This window comes from Heterocephalus glaber, unplaced genomic scaffold (genome assembly GCF_053883595.1).
Source record: "Heterocephalus glaber isolate CG9 unplaced genomic scaffold, H.glaber_assembly_v1.0 deba00001745, whole genome shotgun sequence".
In the NCBI taxonomy this organism is placed as follows: domain Eukaryota; kingdom Metazoa; phylum Chordata; class Mammalia; order Rodentia; family Bathyergidae; genus Heterocephalus; species Heterocephalus glaber.
Window position 1 is genome coordinate 2463010 of NW_028258451.1, and position 19445 is coordinate 2482454.

At 46.2% G+C, this 19445-nt stretch overlaps 1 protein-coding gene and 1 pseudogene across 8 annotated transcripts in view; both read right to left on the reverse strand.

Moving 5' to 3' along the window:
• Positions 1 to 540: 540 nt before the first annotated feature.
• On the reverse strand, positions 541 to 5094 carry LOC110346106 (zinc finger protein 215-like; annotated as a pseudogene).
• A 6123-nt stretch (positions 5095 to 11217) lies between these two features.
• Peg3 (paternally expressed 3) overlaps positions 11218 to 19445 on the reverse strand; it is a 28558-nt gene continuing 20330 nt past the window's right edge. For all 8 annotated transcript variants that reach the window (XM_004866585.3, XM_087201062.1, XM_004866589.3 and 5 more), the window contains 2 exons: positions 18718 to 18810; positions 11218 to 18572 (listed from right to left, as the gene is read on the reverse strand). In XM_004866585.3, coding sequence (XP_004866642.2) covers positions 14827 to 18572; positions 18718 to 18810 — 3839 coding nt within the window. In that variant the 3' untranslated portion in view covers positions 11218 to 14826. The remainder of the gene's footprint in view (positions 18573 to 18717; positions 18811 to 19445) is intronic.

Consider the following 19445-nt stretch of genomic DNA (forward strand, 5'->3'; position numbering starts at 1 on the left):
TCATTATTGCCACCCTTGTATGTACTGATCCTTCTGCCTATAGCACTCTTCTTCAAAATTTCTATGGGCCAACCCATACAGGGAAGAGAATAAAAGTGAAGGAAGTCCTTGGATGTTCACAAATCTGAGGGACTGGCTGGATGGGGAGGAGGCAGTGGGAAAGAGAGGTGGTATCTTGCCAAGGTTTTTCCTTTATCTCTGTTAAAGAGGAAAGATATTTTATTCTAGCTGCAGGGAAAAAGGCACAAATGAATGCAAGGGTTATGACACTAGAGAAAAGGGAAATCAGCCTCCTTGGAGCTAGGCATGAGAGGAACTCCTGCTGCAGGGAGATGAGCTCTGGAAAGGAAATGAGGGAAAGTACTGAAAAGAGAGAGGCCCTGAAGTGAGAGCTCCTCCCAGCTGTCTCCTCAAGCTAAACGGGCTTTGAGGAATGGCCCTGACTAGCATATCCCAGGCCCCCTCCTAATTAACTGCATGGGGTTACTGACCTCCCATGATGCCTGTCTCCGTAGGCTTTCCCCTCCTTACTCACTTTGACACATCACGTATTGCTGTCCTCTTCTATTGCTCTTGACACCTCTTCTTCCAGGTATGAGATAATGCCAGGTTTAGGGAACTGATACTCTGTTGAAGAAGGGAGACTCATAACTTGGGATTCAAGAACTCTCAATTCTGGGTCCTCACAACTTGGGAATAATTTTTAACTAAGGTTAGTAGATACTAACTAGTTTCTGTTGCCTAAGTATGGCTCAGGTCTGAGGTCTTCTCTCTTTGCCTAAATGGAAGATCAACAAAATTCAGAGACATTCCAATACCAAGCTTACACTTCCTACCTAACATAATCAGAAGGTTTGGGAAAAATTAGTGTCTTTCAGGCAGCACATCAGAGTTTAAGAAGGCAGATTCTAGACTCAGGCCACAAAGGGTCGAATCACAGCTTTAAACAAGTAATCTACCTTTTCCCTGAGTCTGTTTCCTGGTACAGATAAAAAATGGCAATAGGGCTGGGGATTTAGCTCAGTGGTTCCGCCACAAGCACAAGGTCCCAAGTTCGATCCCCAGTACAAAAAAAAAAATGGCAATAATAATAACAATAATTAGTATACCTCCCCCTCATAGAACTTGTATGAGGCTTAGAGTTAAAACCTGTTAAATGCTTAGACTGCTGCCTGACACATGATAAGTACTCAATAAACGTTAGCTACTTTATCATTATCAGTGAACCAGATATTAAAATACTGCCTCTGATCTAGGGGCAATACAATGAGCCACCACTGCAGATGGGGAGATGCAGAAGAGCCACCGTGAATCTAGTGGGCAGAAATGAAGTTCTGTGGAGAGAATCCATTTACCTAGGGAAGCCAGGTTCTGGTAATTCTCCAGCATCACCTCCCCATAGAGCTTCCTCTGAGAAGCAGTAAGGTAGCTTAACTGCTCTAGGGTGAAGGTCACAGCCACATCTTCGAATGTCACTAACTCCTAAAACAGCAGAAACACTCCATTAAAGCCCGGGAATTATCCCAGGGGGAAGACAGCAAGCCTAACGAGAGAGGACTGAACATGAAGCAGGGGCGCAAATCGCCAGGAAGTTCTAAGTGTTCTAACCCCAAGGCCACAGGGACTTAGCACTGCACCTTTCGGAGAGAAGTGATAACACTTCTGACAGTCCCTAAACAATTACTAAAGGTTCGGGTGGGGGAAATAAAGCCTTTCAAGAGACTTTGTGGAGAAAAAGCAAGAATGCATATACTCAACGGCTCAGCAGTACACTCTGTGCCAGGAACCAGGGAGGTACGTTAAGTTCTGGCTTTGGTTCTTATGAACTTAGTGTGAGTAGGTTAAGCCTCCATGTCTTATCTGTAAAACTCAGAGAACTGACAATTATGAAGAGATATTACAATCTTATTAATATGAAAATGCAAATCAAAATGAAAATATTCCATACTCATTCAATTAACAAAAATCAGGAAGCTGACAATAGCAAATGTTATCCACAAGATCTCTTATAAAATGCTAAGGGAAAAATAAATGATAAACCACTTTGAACCCAGACCTTCAATTCCTAGCTATGTTTGCTCCTGTGCACTTGAACACATGTACAGGCCTATTTATAATGGGGCTGTTTGTAACAACTAAAACCTGAGGCACAAGTTCACATGGCCAGACTGGTGGTGACAGCAAGTGACGGACTCTGATACATGCACTGGAGGAAAGCAGAGAAAATCAGAGTCAGGCAAGAAATCAGAAAGAGAAACTCCCTCACTGAAATTCAGCACCAGAGGGTTTGGAAAGGGAAGCGGGGCAGCTCCTGACTGCAGCATGCCTTACACCCCCGCCTGGCACACACTCCATCTTGGGAGAGGATCAGACTCACCGGGACCGGGAGTCAGCATGTCAGTGGTGGCCTGCCTGATGGAATAGGCCCCCAGTCACTCTAACCTCCCCACTGGGAAGAGGAACACAGCCTGTAAGACACTCGAAAACCAAGGCTTCAGATAAACAGAAAGCTGTTTAACATGATCTAACTGAACAGGGAAGGTCCAGAAACAGGTGAGAATCAAGTCCCCAGAAAGCAACCCTTACCTGGGACCCAGCAGAGGGTGGTTTGTCTAATGCCTCTGTATTCTTCTTTTGGTGTTCTTATTTTCTGCGAGGATGGAGTCCTGAGCAGGGGAAGCTACAAAAGAGGAATGACCACAGAGTTGAGTTCTGTCTGTCTGCAAGCACAGACATAGAACTGCCTGCTGCCTCCCACTACCCCATCTTGCCACAACGGGCTTCCTATGGTGAGAGAAAGACCACCAAAGTAAATTCTCTTTTCAACATAGCAAAACCCCAAAAGGGACTCTGGTCTTTTCCCAGCTCTAAATCTTTCAATGGCTCCTCACTGTCTTCCAATAAAGTGAAGGTTCTCCCTATTCAGTATTAGTGATTTACAGTTTCAATTCCCAATCAAAATTATCAGGCAACCTCAGTTTTTCAACTATAAAACATACTTCTACCTATGCCTCCAAGGACTCTTATGAGCCTTGAATATTACAAATGTAAGGCACACAGTAGGTAATTTTTAGTGGCAGCCTTATTGAACCTTTCCTACATCCTTTTCACTTACTGATCTAGAAGACAGCCTTTCTTCCAGAAGTCTGAACCTGGAAGACCCTCCTTGCCTGTAGTCTTTTTTTCAAGTACACTTTTCATTAATCTATTGTTTCTTTCTCATGTAATGGCTACTCTTTAGCACCACCCCCACCCTCCAATCTCCACCCTCAGCTCCAATGGTTCTGGACCTTTGGTCAAGTCTTTAACCACTGGGACATACTCACTAGGTCCACCGGAGGTAGTACAGCACTGTGATTAAGAGTATAGATGGGGAGCAGGCAGCCTGATTACCAGTTAAGAATTGTGGAACCACAGGCAAATTACTCAGCTTTGTGCCTCTGTTTCCTAGTCTGTACAGTGAAAGTAATTTCACAAAGCTGTTAATGAGAGCAAATGAATTCATATGCAAAAAACACCTACAATAATACATTGTAAGTGTTCAATATGTACACTATAAAGCCACACGGGATGGCACATGCCTGTGATCCCAGCACTCTGGGAGGTTAAGGCAGGAGGATCGCAAGTTTGAGCCCAGCCTGGGCAACTTAGTGACTTAGTGAGACCTTGGCACAAAATAAAAAGTAAAAAATAGGCTGGGGATGTAGCTCAGTACAAAGGTCCTGCCTTCAGTTCCCAGTATGGCACCACACACACACACACAGCGTCTTAAAAATTCTTTTAAGGAATGTAGGCATACAGGACTGGACAGAGCACAATCCTTAGTTCATGACACACTATCAGCATTGAGCCAAGCATCATCATGTTTAAGCTCACTCATTTTCATTTCCAAGTGTAAATAAGACCTGTGAATTTACCATTCAACCCCAAAACTAGAACATTCCTAGTAACTTAAACCTCCCTTTGTGCTTCTTTCCTGTGTGCGCCCCAGCCTTCGTCCCAGAGACAGCTATCATCTTTTGTATTTATATTTCCTCTCTCTCTCAACATTATTTTTAGTATTATTTGTATTTAAAGAATTGTAAGAATTGAGCGGCTTTCTTCTTTCCTTCTTGAAATGCTCTCCTTAGTTCCAATCTAATACTTGAGTTACCAAGAGACCGGTAAATTTTGGCAGAGGTTAAACTTCCAAGCCTGCCACATTTTGTGCCCTCTTGCACAGAAAATTTAGCCATCCATTAAAAAAAATTCATTCATGTCCTTGAATGGAACAACCAAATAAAGACCAATTTCCCCAAATTTACACTTATTAGTATCATGGGTAGTCCTAGAAGATTTTTTTCACAGTATGTGTTTTGTTTTTGTTGATACTAGAACAGGCTGGGTAAGTGTGGGAGAAGGGGACAAAGCTGATACTCTCAGAGAAATAATAAATTTTAAAGCCAAAACCAAAGCCCAAATTTCTTCCATTTCATATGAGATTATGCAGATTAGACTGGATGTATAAAATGCATTCTTTTATTCAGCTCCTAATACATACCATGCATACAGCAGACATTCAGCGGACAGAAACAACCAGTTGCTTCCTACCTGTCTCACCTGGATCCTCACATGCCTGAATCAAGTTTGCCACCAGCATGCCTGCCTCGCTGCTGTTCTCCGGCTGCTTTGACCTCACCCATTTCTGAATCTCCTCTGGCAGGGTACTCAGAAACTGCTCCAGCACTAGTCGCTCTATTATCTGTTCCTTTGTGTGGGTCTCTGGCTGCAGCCACCGTCGGCAAAGCACCTGGATCTGGCTCACAGCTTGGTGAGGCCCAGTCAGTGACAAATACTGAAAATGCTTAAACTGTTGATGAGAGTTGTCCAGAACTCCCGGGTTTCTTGTGGGACTAGTTTCTGGATTCTCATCTTGACTGCATAGATGAAAGATGTGGGCTTTCTTCACAACATCCAAAAGCTCTGTCACATGCAGCATCTTCGCACCTTGGTCCTTTATAGGATACAGGCACTCTGCAAGGTAGGATGCTCTAGTATATGGTTTGTGGAAGATGGTGGGCAGAGTTGTATCAGATATAAAGACCCAAGACCTCAGGACCTGCAGATATTACAGAGACAAGTACAAAAGAAGTGCATAATATTTTGTGGACAGTATGGTGGAGGCTGTCTGAAGCAAAAGGAGTTAGTTAGCTCACATCACACAAATCTCTAAATACACCTATATAGAGCTTTGTGCACAGGCACACAGGTGATTTCTCAGCCCTATTCCCAGAAAACCCACAAACAGGCTGGAAGTCTGCCAGAAATGGTCCTCGAGGGAAAAGAGACTTGAATTCCAAGCACGATGAACTAAAGTAAATTGATAAGCCACAAAAGAATGCATTTCATTTAAAAAATGAGTTAGAGGGCCGGGCATTTAGCTCAGTGGTTTCACCACTTGCTGTGCAAGCGCAAGGACTGGAGTTCAATCCCCAATACCAAAAAAACCCCCAAAAAACAAAAAAAAGTGAGTTAGAACAACTGTGTTATATAGAATGAGGAAAGATCCTAACAATATATACATCCCACAAAGAACTGCATTCATATGCAAAATAGATTAAGAACTTATATAAATTAGTAAGAAAAAAGCAGACAAAACAGGAGCAAAAAAGATTTAAAAATTTTAAGAGATACTACATAAAAGTGATAATTAAATGACTAATATACAGTGGGGCACAACTTCACTAATTATCAGAGATATACAAGTTAAAAGTACAATAAGATATCAACAAGTACCCTTCAGAATGTCCAAAAGTAAAAGTCAGAGAATACTAAGTGTTGCCGAGGAGACGGAGCCCTAGTAAAAATACACAGTATATACTGGAAATCTAAATAAAAATGAAAACATGGATGTCCTACTGCTGAAAGAAGAGGCTCAAAAAATACAAATTACACGATTCCGCTGTATAAAATAATTCTAAGATGTTAGAAGCCAGGGAGCAGTGAAGGAGAAACAGGGCTGAGGGGGAAGCCCTACTGAGGCAGGAGGTGGCACAACCAGAGCAAGGCTGAGGGGCTCCAGGACCAGAGGCAGACTGGAGTGGGAGAGAGCATGGGCTGAGGAAGGAAGAGGGGTCAGCTGGGCGGGAACGGGAAGAGGAAGGGGCAGAGCCAGGAGGGGCAGCTAGGGCAGAGGAAGAGGGAGCAGGAGGCGGGAGGAGGGCAGGGCTGACTCAGGGCCGCTGAGCCCGCCCGTTGTTTCCCCTCAGCCTCTCCATCTTTGTCCCTGTCCACCGTAGTCGCTGCCTGGCCCTGCACGGTCACTCTCCACAGCAAGGCCAACACACATCCCCCTGGTGGGGCCCTAAGGCCCTTTCTCCCTCGTCTCGTGCCCGCACGTTCCTTCTTCCCGGATACCTGCAACTTTCCGGCTCTGGTAGCTCACCTCGGCCGCGCGACGCCCTCGTCAGACAGAACTGCTGCTGCGAACTGCTCAGCACACTGGTGGGCACGCACGCGGGAGGGTATGCGACTGCGCACTGAACTGGTCTCCTGCCCATTCCCAGCCCCGCCCCTTAGGGGGAGAAGAGAGGTGGGCGGAAGTGGTGTCTGTAGACTTCCTGCCTCAAAAGAGTGTGTTAAGTCGGTGAAGAAATAAGTGGTTTGAGAATTTTGAAAATAAACATAAGACAGTGATAATGATCCCTCCCCAAATATGCACCATCCACCAAGTATTTACTCTCCTATACACACATACAGGCAACCACTGTGCTTTGAAGTGTCCTTCTGGAGGTGGGGGACCTAAACAAACCTTCAAGCCTTGGCTGCTTTTAGTTATTTGAGGTTGACTTTAAAATAACAAAATTTTTAGGCCAGGCAATAGTCTCTAGCAGAGTACTAGTACTCACTTTGTTGAAAGCACCCACTCTTCACCTGGGTGACCTTTTGATGGCAGCAGATCCAAACTCCACCCTTAGATGACACTGATGCCACCATTTTGTACACGGGTCCGATGAAGAGTTATGAGGTTTGATTATGAATGTGAAAACTGCTGATTAGTTCACCTTCAATCGCCTTTCCCAATGCCTCCAATCACCCTGCTTCTTTGTCTCATAAATGTTCCTAAACTCTATCTTAGGGAAGGTAGATTTGAGACGTGGTCTCCTGGCTCCTTATGCTTGGCCATCTCATGAGTAAATTCTTTAGAGAAAGTACATATATGTATATATGTGTGTTTGTAGTTACATGTGTTGATAAATCTGTATGTGTGCACGTATTTATACATAGGTTGTGCTGCACAGGTGTATATGTACGAACATTATACATATGCATACAAATACATACATCTGTGCAATTACATGTAATCAATATTACTATACTGTATATTAAATGGATAGTTATAAATTTAATCTGAAATATAAAACATTCAAATATTTTAAAACATGGGCTGAGTGTGGTGGCAATGCCTGTAATCTCACCACTCAGGTGGCTGAGGCAGTAGGATCACTCATGAGTTCATGCCAACCTGAGCTACATAGTGAGTTCAAGGCCAGCCCAAACTATATATCGAAAACCTGACCCTGTCTCAAAAAAAAAAAAAAAAAAATATATATATATATATATATATATACATATAGTAGGATATTAAACAGAAGTGTGTATAGTATGTGATATATTACATAAATGACATTATATATATTGCATATTGTGTTCCATTGTGACAAAACACCTGAGATAAATAACTTACAGTAAGAAGAAACGTTTACTTTGGCTTCTGGTTTCAGCAGCTTCAGCCTATGATCATTTGTCTCCATTGCGTTAGGCCTGTGGCCTGGCATATATCAGGGCAGGGAGTGTGCGCTGGAACAGAGCTGCTCACTCATGATGGCCAGGAAGCAGGAAGAGAGGCAGGTGCCAGGGTCGCAACGTCCCCTTCAAGGGCACGTCCCCAAAGACCTAACTTCTTTTCACTAGGCCTCACCCCCTAAAGGTTCCACTGCCTCACACCAGTATCATAGGCTGGCAACCAACCCTTTAGCATGTGGGCTTTTGGGGGACATTTAGGATCCAAATTATATCACACCAGTCCTTTGCTGCTATAACTAGTGCTAAATGCATACTCTTCACTTTCAGTGACTTTGTTTGTATGCAACCTATGGGTAGGAAAAACCCTCTGAAACAGAATTGCCAAGGCAAAGTGGACACACACATGGCACTTTGGCAGATTTTGAAACTGCCTCCCGTATCTAATGCAACCAGCAACTACATGAACATGCCAGCATCCACACTGTTAGATTGAGCTATTTTAATTTTTCCAGAACTTGAGAAATAATAGCAAGGGTGACTCTGGGTCTCTTTTCATAAACAAGATGGAATGTGTTTTTCTGGTTTTAGGAGCCATTTGCAATTTAACTGAAGCACTTTTCAAGGAGTCAAGATGTGCAGGTACGATGTACTGAAACATGCGCAATAAATATGTTTATGTATTGTGTTTATGGTGACATGCTTGTAGGAGTGCAGAGCTTTCTGGAGTCAGTACAAGAAACTGGAAGCACTGCCTCTGGGCAACAAACTAGGTAGCTGAGGCAGGAGAGGCAAGGTTACTTTTAACTATGGAATTTTCTGCACAACATATTCCAACACACAGGCAAGTTGGACCTGCTCAGGGAACTGCCATTACCTGGCTTCTCCCATGGATAGCCTGGTGTCTTCTCTGTGTGTCTCTATCCAGCTGTCCATCCATCTGTTCTTCTGCCACTCCATCTTAGTGTCTGGGCACATTTCATCGTAAATTGCAGGCTTCTATTCATTTCCCTCCTAAGTATTTTCATATGCATGTCCTTAGGCAGAGGGCTATTCATTTAATTCACTGAATTGTTTTTAGGCAAAGTTTACCTGCAGGGACCAGGACACACTCAGTGCATCATGTGAAGGAGTGTTGACATGCACATACCTGTGCAACCAGACACCCACTAAGGTACAGACTGTGGCCATTGCTCATGATATGTCAACTTGGCTAGATTAAGAAACTCCCCGAGAATTAGTAAAGCACACTTCTGAGCATGCCTGAGTGGACCGTGGAGGTATGACCTTGGGGGCTGGATACCCAGCTGGTCCTGGATGTGTGAGCAGTCAGCACCTAGTTTGTGCCAATGAAGCTTTATGGCTGCTCATTATACAGCATTATCACAACAAGTTACCGCTATGTGTGGCATGTAAGTGTTATATGAGGCATGCAGTAAGCTCATAGATGTTGATAAGAAGCTGGCAAGCAGAGGGAAAAAAAGCTAAACCTAGAATGAGTCTCTCCTTCACTGAGAACACAACACTGCCCTATGATGAAAGGGTCTTGGTGCCATCAGCCTGTCACCAGGTGTCTGGCTGGTGGGGGGATGTAGTACTGGCCTTGCCTTCTCATTCATGGCTTCCCAAGGGAGGAGCTGGCTAGCCTGCCAATAGCACAGCTTACTTCTGCCTCACCTTGTAATGTTCCCATCCCTGAGAATTAGCATTTGTTTGTATTCAACATTCAGTAGCTCTTGGAAGTTGTTTCTTTGACCACTAGATGCATTACCCATGTTCCATATGGCTTGGAAGGTCACCTCTACCAATGGCCCATATGGAAAGGTGTGGTCCCCAGAGTGGCACTGTTAGGAGGTGGTGGAATCTTGAGAAATGAGGCCGACTGGGAAGTCTTTATGCCAGCTGTGAAGGGGATTTCGGACCCTGGCCTCTTAGTCTCACTTCTGCTTCCTGGCTCATGTTGAGCAGCTTACTCGGCCACACACTCCTGGCATAAGGTCCTGCTCTAGCCAGAGGCCCAAAGTGATGGGGCCACTTCATCTTGCACTGGAACCTCTAGAACCATAAGCCAAAATAAACCTTTTCTCTGTGTGGGTAAATTGCCTCCAGTGTTTCATCATAGTAATGGGAAGGACAGCAGTGCACTCCACAAGGCACTGCTGTGGATCAGACACCAGGAACTAAGATTCTTTCAGGTCACATGGCCTTATCTCCTCCCAGATCTGCTTGTTCATCAGTACAACCAGCCCTGACCAATCAGCTAGTCTTTAGCGTCTTTTGAGTCTGGCTGAACACTGGAAACCCATGAGCACAAACCAGTTTATGGCAGGGAGAAGTCCAATCTCATGGAATGAACATAGCAGCAGAAGAGTTAGCTGCCTCTTCAAATGAGATGAGTGTGTCCCTCAAGGGGATAAGGGCTGGTCAGGCAGCTCCCCGTCACCTACTTCATCCCCTTTTACTACCTTCTATAATATACTCTGCAAGAAACCAATCTTACCCTCACCTTGACCTAGGCTGATGCCCCTTTACACCAAATGACCATCCAAGCTGTGGCCAAAATAATTCAGATGTCACAAGAGATAATCACAATTCAATGGGCTTTCATTTTAGTGTAAATAAATGTTAAGTTGTAAGTTTGAAAAAATGCAGACTGCTCTCAAATGCCAGAGTGGTTACAACTAAAAGTATGCTTTTATACCTGAAGCGCAAAATCCAACTGTGCCATGTGCAGGGGGACCAGAAAGGAGAGAAGTAGATGATCATTTCCTTTAAGTTCCATGAAATCAGGGCACAGCGGCTGCAGCTGAGTACTGCATCACCCCTGTGGTCACGAGCCGTGTTCCAGTGGGCAACTAGGCTGAAGACCTCTGGTCAACATGGAGTCACAGGTGTGTTTGAAAGTTACCTCCCAAATTGTGGTTATAATCTACTAATTTTTAATGGGATGTTCCTGATGGTGAAGTTGGGTTAAAGTAGGGATGATGAACTGAAATGACTCCCCTGAGGATGAATGCCTTTTCACTGCAGCAAGACTTACGAATAGACACCTCACAGACACTCTAAACCCTAATATTCATATTTTTATGTTAAAAATTCATGAATCTTTATGTTTGAGAGAATCTCATATTTCTAATAAAAAATGCCCAGCCAAGTAACTGAAATACGTTTGTGGTTATTAGCAAATTTAAAAACACTATTGGAATATATTTTTTAATTTTCTAAATGCAGTCAAAAACATGGAGGCAAGTAGTATGAAATGATCCTTTAGGAGTTATTTTTGAAATATGCAAAACTTTAAAAAGAGTGAGACTGGCAAGCCAAACACATTTTTAAGCCTAAGGAGGCTCTGTTTTGGGATTTATAACTTTAACCAGAAAACACATATTCAACAACTCGAAACACTTAAAATGAACAGAAAAAGGGACGGAGAAATATCTTAACTTTTATTTTTATTGTTGACACAATTACACATAAAAATGACCACAACCATATTAACAAATCAAAAACCTGTGCACAGAAACAAGATGAAAAAAAGATGTCAAGATGTTAACCACAGTCTTTGGATGGTGAAAATATGGGTCAATTTCTCTTCTCTATTTCTACAACTTTAAGGTTTCTATAATGAACATGTACTGCACCTATTATGGAAATAGATATAAGAAAAGAGGGCTACCAAAGCACTATGATAAAGACCAAGGAAACCAAGACAAAACATTTAACTATAATCCCACAATGACCACACAACCGCCTCTCTGTCGTTTTCCATATTTCTTCCCATCTTTGACACTTATCATTAACATCCTAATAGTTATAGACCAGCACACAGATCAAGATGTTAACAGTAGTTGTTGGGAAAATGGGTGAAATTTTTTCTTCTGCTTTACTGAATTTCCAAGCTTTTTATGTGTATATACTGTATTTGTAATGAAAAAATACATACATAAAATTCATTACCAAAACACCAAAGAATATTCAAGAAATTTGAGACAAAATATTTTAACCATAATCCCACAATGACAACACTATTTTAATTATTTTTCACATTTCTTTTCATTTTAAACTTTATGCACAGATATTTAACACTGTTATAATCACAAGCTTGTGCACTCAAACAAGATGGAAGAAATAGATCAAGATGTTCACAGTAGTGTCTGGGTGTTGGGAATATGGATAAACTTTTCTTCTCTAGTTTTACTATATTGTCTAATTATTCCTCTGAACACATATTTGCTTTTAATGGAAATATACATAATGAACTTGGTTATCAGGACACCATTACAATGAACACTTGAAAAAATTAAGATGAAAGTATAATTTCACAAGAGTAATCTGATAGTTGTCTTCAATGTACATTCTGACACAGTTATAATCATAACCTGTGCACAGAAACAAAAAAGATACTAAAGAGTTTATATCTTCAGATAGTGGGGATATCGATTGTTTATTATTTTTCCTCCACTTTTATTTTCCAAGTGTTTGATAATGAGTTCAAATTATGTTCACAAAGGAAATGTGGCCATTAACACTACCATGAATATTCAAGAAATTTAAGAAAATAATGCTGAACTATAAGCCCACAACAACACAACAGCTTTTGACTATAAGCATACAATTTTAAAGTTATAATTGTAGTATAAATATAATTTTGTGTCCTGCTTTCTCCACTTAATATTCTGTAAATATTTTTCTTCACTGCTATGTAATTCTTTATGATTATCTTTTTTTTTTTTTTTTGGACCGGGGATCGAAGGCAGGTCCTTGCGCTTGCAAGGCAGGTGACAGAACCACTGAGCTAAATTCCCGGCCCAAGATTATCATTTTTAAACAGCTGCATATGAATCCAAGGATGCTGAATCATTCCTCTATTGTTTGGCATTTAAATTGCTTCCACATGCAGTCAAGGCTGGAAAGACACCCTGTCTTCTGGCAAGCTGCTTTCTGAAAAGGGCCTAATGATTAACAGTGTAACAGTAATGGTCCCCCCAAATAATCTGCCCTGACCACATCGACATGGACTCCCACTCCAAGGGTCCCTTTCTGGTGCACCTCACTGCCCCTCAATTCACTGGATGCCCATTCTAACCTCGGGTTTTGTATGCAGCTGCCCTTTATGAACACCGTGCCATCAAAAAGACACCTTCCTCCCATGACCCAGGACACCCCACTTGACTCATCCTCGCCACCCTAGCCTTACTTCTGGTGCTTCCTTCTGCCTGTCTCCTTGCCCTCCTAGTCTGGTGACAGATAGGTCTCCCTGCTTGGCATATTCGTTTCTGCATCTTCCCCTCAGTCCTGCTCTCCCTGCACCCTGGCATCCCTACAGACTCCCCACGAGCCCCAGACCAGCAGCTCTAGAGAGGAAGATTCAGACAATTTCCCCCGGCAGATATTTTGTTTGCTTGAATGATCTGCCTTCAGCTTTTGCTCACTTCATTGAGAGATTTGCTTTTTTTTTTTTAAGTTTTTAAAAAAATTTTTTCCCCAGCCAACTCAAGACCAAAAACTTCTAGTACTGTATAGCTGTTATGCAATAGGAGGAGGCAAAGGAGCACAAATGGTCCACAGGACAGGACACGGGGCCACCTGGAGCTGTGAGGTCAGCTTGTGATCAGAGGGGATGAGACCAACATGACACGAGTGGACACCTCACAGATAATCGGGGGGCTGAAAAGAAGGGACAGAGGGGAACAAAACAAATTAAGGCTGCTGGGGAACCTGAGTCCATGTTAAGCTTGGGCTGACTGTAAAGAAAACTTTTTGGTTTTTAATATTTTTTAAAATATAAATTAGACAAGGGATGAAAGTCTGACAGGTAAAGAACAGGTAGATGAAGTTTAGGAATGGAAAGATTTAAGGACATGTGCTCCTGGTCACCCAGGGAGCAAACTGACTTGTGCAGCACACAGCGATGCCGCCACGGTGCTGCTTGTCTCTTAAGGCCGGAAGCGCGGGAGGAAGTGACGTACGATCACCGGCCGGCCTCCTTATTTACAGGGATAGGAGAGAGCCTCCCCTAGTTCTCAGCCTCCACCAAGCAAAACTCTGGTCTAGTGGTGGTTGCAGCACATTTTTTGGTTTTTTTGGTACCGGGGATCGAACTCAGGTCCTTGCGTTTGCGCAGCAGGTGGCGAAACCACTGAGCTAAATCCCCAGCCCTGCAGTGCGTTCTTTAAAGGCAAAGGCATAAAATTTACAGGGAAAAGCTTCAGGTTTTATGAATTCACTATTGAACACACACTGAGTTGCTTTAAAAAAAAAAAGTTTAAAAATACCCCAAATTGTAGTATTTCTGCCTGAGAAATACTACAAGGTACAGACAATGTGGCAACAGGTTAGTTTGGGTCACAAAAGCCAATCCACAGATTACAAAGGCTCACACACAAACATTAGGTCCCAAGGCATTGGTACAGACAGACGGCTATAGGAGAAAGCCAAAATTACTTGTCTTTTCAAACAGCAAAGAGTAAAAGACATATTATCCTTTGTCTACACCTTCACAAGACTGAGAATTAGGAATAAAACACAGTTACTAAAAAGATACTGACAGGGCTCGAATAATGCACAATAAACCTTTCTCAGGATCTAAGATACTTACAAATAAATATGAATTTGTTGCTCTCTCCTCCTCCAAGAAAAAGAAAAAGTCAGAGTACCAGGTAAGGTAGCTCCGCGGAGTAAACTGGACCTGTGCATCGTTAGACCCAAGCCTATGCGGTCAGCCTCTGGCTGTGACCTGGTTGTTTCTCCGCCTGGAAGGAAACGACGTGATACATGATACGCAGCGGCACCCCTGACAGTGGCAGGCGGTCTCGGTGTCCGGAATGTTCACAGGGCCTCTCGGTCTGCTCACACAGATGAAGGTACTGTACATGCTACTGCTCTCCCACACGCACATGCCAGTGCTCTGAGGGGGAGCCGGGACTGCAGGGGTCTCCACACTGGACCTGAGCTGCCCATGTCAGCTCAGGTCTACACGCTGTCAGCTCGCCACTCCTGTTCTGACAGCAGCGAAACGTCTCGGGGCCCACTGTGGGCCAGGTCCTAGGTGAAGGCCCTCCATCCCCGACACTCACGCCTGTGCGTGTTCTGGTGCCTAGCGAGGGGCGGGAAGTGGCCAAAGGGCTGGCCACAGACCCCACACCTGAAGGGCTTCTGGCCGGCCTGCCGGGCACGCGCCATGTAGCCGGAGCAGTGGCCCAGGGCATTCGCAGGCTCCAGGATGACCACGCGGGCGTGGATCTGCAGGTGCTCACCGAAGGCCGTGCTGGACAGGAAGATCTCCGCGCACTCGGGGCAGCTGTAGTACGACCCCTCCACCCAGACCTCTGGATCAGCACCTCCTTCTTCTGGGTCCGCTATCCCCGCGCCGTCGGGCTCATCAGCATCTCCCTCTGGCTCTCTGCTGCTTTCTTCTGGGTCTTCAATCCCGGCCCCATCTGGTTCGTCAGCATCCCCAGTGGGCTGGGCCTCGGCCTCCCCGCTGGGCTCAGTGGCCTCTTCATCTGGCCCTTTGGCCTCTCCGCTGGCCTCAGCAGCTTCTACCCCTGGCTCTGCCACCTCCATGCCTGGCTCGGCAGCGTCCGCATTTGAGCCCTGAATCTGCAGAGCTTCTTGTGGAATGAGGACATCAGCTTCAGCCTCCTGGGCAGTGGTAGCTTCCTCAGGATAAAATCCGTGGTGTCCAGTGAGGTCTGTGTCAGGAATAAAGGGCTGCCCACAGTCCTTGCATTCAAAGAATGGTTTGGGTTTTCTGAGGGGCCTGGTGAGAAGCGAGGCCCGCGTGTCAGAGGGCTGGTACTCGTGGGGCTCATCTTTGTGAACCTTCCTGTGGTGATCCCCAAGCTCTCTCGGAGTGAAGACGCTCTCCTCACACAACAGACACTCCATGAGTTTCTCTCTGGTTTCACTCCCCGGAAGTTCAGTGAGGGCGTGGCCCTGACAGAAAATCTCAGGCCTCTCACTCTGCTCCACTGACTTGTCATCCCTGAGATGCCTTGTGTGCATGTCCAGGGTGGAGCTACGGAGGAAGCCTTGTGTGCACTGACTGCATCGAATGGCCAAGCCGGGGTTCCTCCCAATGGCACGGTTCCTCTGTGGCTTCACAGGTGAGAGAGAGATGAAATTGTCATCACATGCCTCCATGGTGCACGACTGGTCTTGTTCATGAATCCTCTGATGCTTGAAGAGGAAGGAGCTGTGAAGAAAAGGCTCCCCACGCTTGGGGCATTCGTCGAGCTGCTCACCGCTGCACACTTTCTCACATTTGCTGACGGAATGCGTGTGAACTTCCGGATGTCCGGACTCACAACTGTCAACATGGCGCTTCCTGCTCTGGACATCCTGGTGGCCCCTGAGGTCTGAGAGGGCTGCGAAGTCCAGCCCACAGTCCTGACGTTCATAGACGGTGCCATCGGGCTCATCCAACTCAGAGGCCTGAGCGGCAGGGTCTCCCCTGGTCTCCTGCCCATGGGGCTCCTCGCCGTGGGGCTTCTCTTGGGCGTCAGCTGTCTGATGTGCATCGAGGTTGCTGCTGGCAGCAGAGCCCGGCCCCAACTCCCTAGGTTTGTTGCATGCTTGCTCCTCAGTACAGTGCTCTTGGGTATAACTTGTCTGAGGGTCAGCAGGGGAGAAGTTGTGAATGGCAGATCGCTCATAGTTCCTGCTTCCACAGGGCTTCTCTCCGTTGTGAATCTTCTGGTGTTCAGCGAGGTCGGAGCTACAAGCAAAGGACTCTCCACACTCCTGACGTCCACAGAGCTTCTCTCTAGCACAAACTGTTGGCAGCTCCCCAGATAGCAGGGAATGAAGTGCAGAGGTCTCGTTGCTCTGGGGCTCAATGTATTTCCTTTTAGCCCGAGCCTTCTGGTGTTCACGAACATTTGAGCTGGGAATGGTCAATTTGCCATCTGGCTTAAATTCACCAGCTCCCCCTCCAGCACGACTTCTTTGAGGCTCAGTGTGGGGTGCACTCTGCATGGTGTAGCCCTTGTAGCTGGTATTCTTATCCCCCTCACATGGGTGCTCTCTGGTGGGAATCCCCTGCCACTTGTTATGAAGGTCTGAGAGATACATGGAGGATTCTCCCTTCTCACCACATTCAACCTGTTCATTCCCTCTGGGACATTTCAGAGGTGTGGGGGCAGCCCAGCCATGGACGATGGGCCTCTTGTAACCTTTGCCTTCACAGGCGTCCCCTGGAGCATAGACTTTCTGACAGTTAATAACATCAGAGCTCTGAAGGGGAGACTCTGCCGGTAGCTTTGGTCTTCTGAGCCCCACTGTGGGCCGTTTCTGAGCATCAGCAGAGGCCGTGCTGAAAACAACAGACTTCTCGTACGGTTTCCCCTGAAGGACATTTTCTTCCAAGGGAAACTTCCGATCTTCATGGGGACTGGAGCTGATGGTGAACGCCTCCTCCTCGTCTTTGTCTTCGTCTTCAGGCGGTCTGCTAAGGGTATGGCTCTTCTGAGACTCTGAGGAGGGCCCTCTGTGAGTGACGGGTTTCTCGTAACCCTTGCCTTTGAAGAAGTTCTTTCGAGAATGAATTTTCTGACCCTCACCAAGGTCCGGGCTCTGCACCAAGGCAACCCTGCCCTCGGTAAAGTCGAAGAGGCTGTCCTGAGGGGAGGTGTTCTGCCGCCTTCTAAGGGACTGCCCAGGAACGGGGGTTTCCTCACACAATTCACTCTTATTTTCAAATGGATTTCCTCCCAAGTGTATTTTCTGATGCTCTTTCAGGGGTGAGCTGTGAAGGAACGACTCCCCACACACCTCACATTTGTGGATTTTCTCTTTGCCATCCATCTTCTGAAACCCATGCAGGCTCGAGCAGGGCAGAAGTGATTCCCTGCGCTGGCCTTCACGCTCGGGCCAGCATTCGCCATCTCTGTCATCGGTGACGTCTCCTCTCCCATGGGTTTTCTGGTGCTCCATCAGGGCCGAGCTGTGAAGGAAGGTTTCCTTACACACCTTGCACTCGTAGAATTTGTTTTGCCCGTATATCTTCTGAAGCGCACTGAAGGTCGGGCTGAGCACTTGGGTCCCCTCACTGTCCTGACCCTTGCACTCCTTGAAGTACTCTCTGGCGTGGGTCTTGCAATGCTCGGCCAGGGCAGAGCTCGTAGCGCAGGCCTCCCCGCACTCCTTGCACTCCAAGCACTCCCCTCCACTGCTCCGAACCTCGCTGACAGCCACGCTGTGCATGAAGGACTCACCATACTCATAAAGATTCTCCCTAGTGTGCAGGATCTGGTGCTCCACAAATTCTGAGACGACAGCGAACGACCTCCCGCACTCTTCGCACAGATACGGCATCACCCCCAAATCGACGGGCTGTGACTCCGAGGCGGGGGCGCAGCTGAGGCTGCTCAGGTTGCTCACGCTCACGGCTTCCCTCGTCTCACCCCCACACTCCAAGGGCTTCTTCCTGGCACAGCCTCTGTGATCGCGAACTGGGGCCTTCCCATCAGCGTCAAAATGACAGCACCTCTTTCTTTCCAGGACTTTCTTTCTGGAGACAAGGTTTGAGGTGAACCTGAAGCCTCCCCTGAATGAATTCCCTTCAAAACCCCTCCCCTGGATCGCCGAGTCTGTCTTGCCACACGAAGCGTCCTTCCAGTCATCACCGAACTCCTGAAGCCCCTCACTGGACTCCCTCGCTCTTCCTGCCTTGGGGCCATGGGACATTTCTTTGATGAGGTTTTCCATGATCATTCCACAGGAAGATTCGTCTTTGCAGACTCCCTGCTGCTGGGCTGACTTTATGGCTTCCGGCACAATGTGGAGACCTGGAAAGAAACCGCACAGGTAAATACCCCAGCCCCAGACATGTGCAAGAGGCAGAGGGCCTTGGCAGGGTCGGGACAGTGCAGGCGACTTCTCCGGTGGGTCTCATGGGTGGTTGGCTCCTTGTAGGATCCGCCTGGTGCTCACCTTGGCTGGTGCTGGGGTAGGCATCTCTGTTGCCCCACAATGAGTGGCCCTGTGTCATGTGGGAGTGCCGGTAGTCTTCGGCAAGCTGCATCCCTGGTCACAAGAACAACACAACAGCTCACATTCAGACTGGAGACAGAGCCATCTGCACACGCTGATCTCCACCTTCCTGAGCCACTAAACAGGAAGCAGCCCATATCCAGTTCCCTGGATGTCTTTAATTTCCTACTCTCCGTTCCTTAACCCATTCCCAGCTACATTTTAATTAATCCTCTCGACTGCACCTGGAAATCTGTTCAGAGACCTGCGTGTTCATGAGCTCACCTTCTCCTCCTCTTTGGCCTTCATCTTCTTGCAACCGCCCCTTTCTCTACGGCCTCCGTGGTCTTCCTCCAGCTTCCTGATGCCCTTTCCCGACCTGCTCTCCAAACACCAGAGCTCTTGGAGGGCAAGAGTCTCACAGACCAACACAGCCAAAGAGCAGCTCAGGCTGAGGTCTTCAGGGAAGTCCATGTGAGAACTCAAGATCCCATTCTACATGTGCTTAAAAATCTGCTTTCGGGCCGGGGATTTAGCTCAGTGGTTCTGCCGCCTGTCTGGCAAGCACCAAGTCCCGAGTTTGATCCCCAGTACCAAAAAAAAAAATGCTTTCACTACGCTAGGAAAAGTGTCAACTTTGTGGCAAGAGCCAGCCCTGTTCACCCCACTGCACAATGTACTCCTCAACC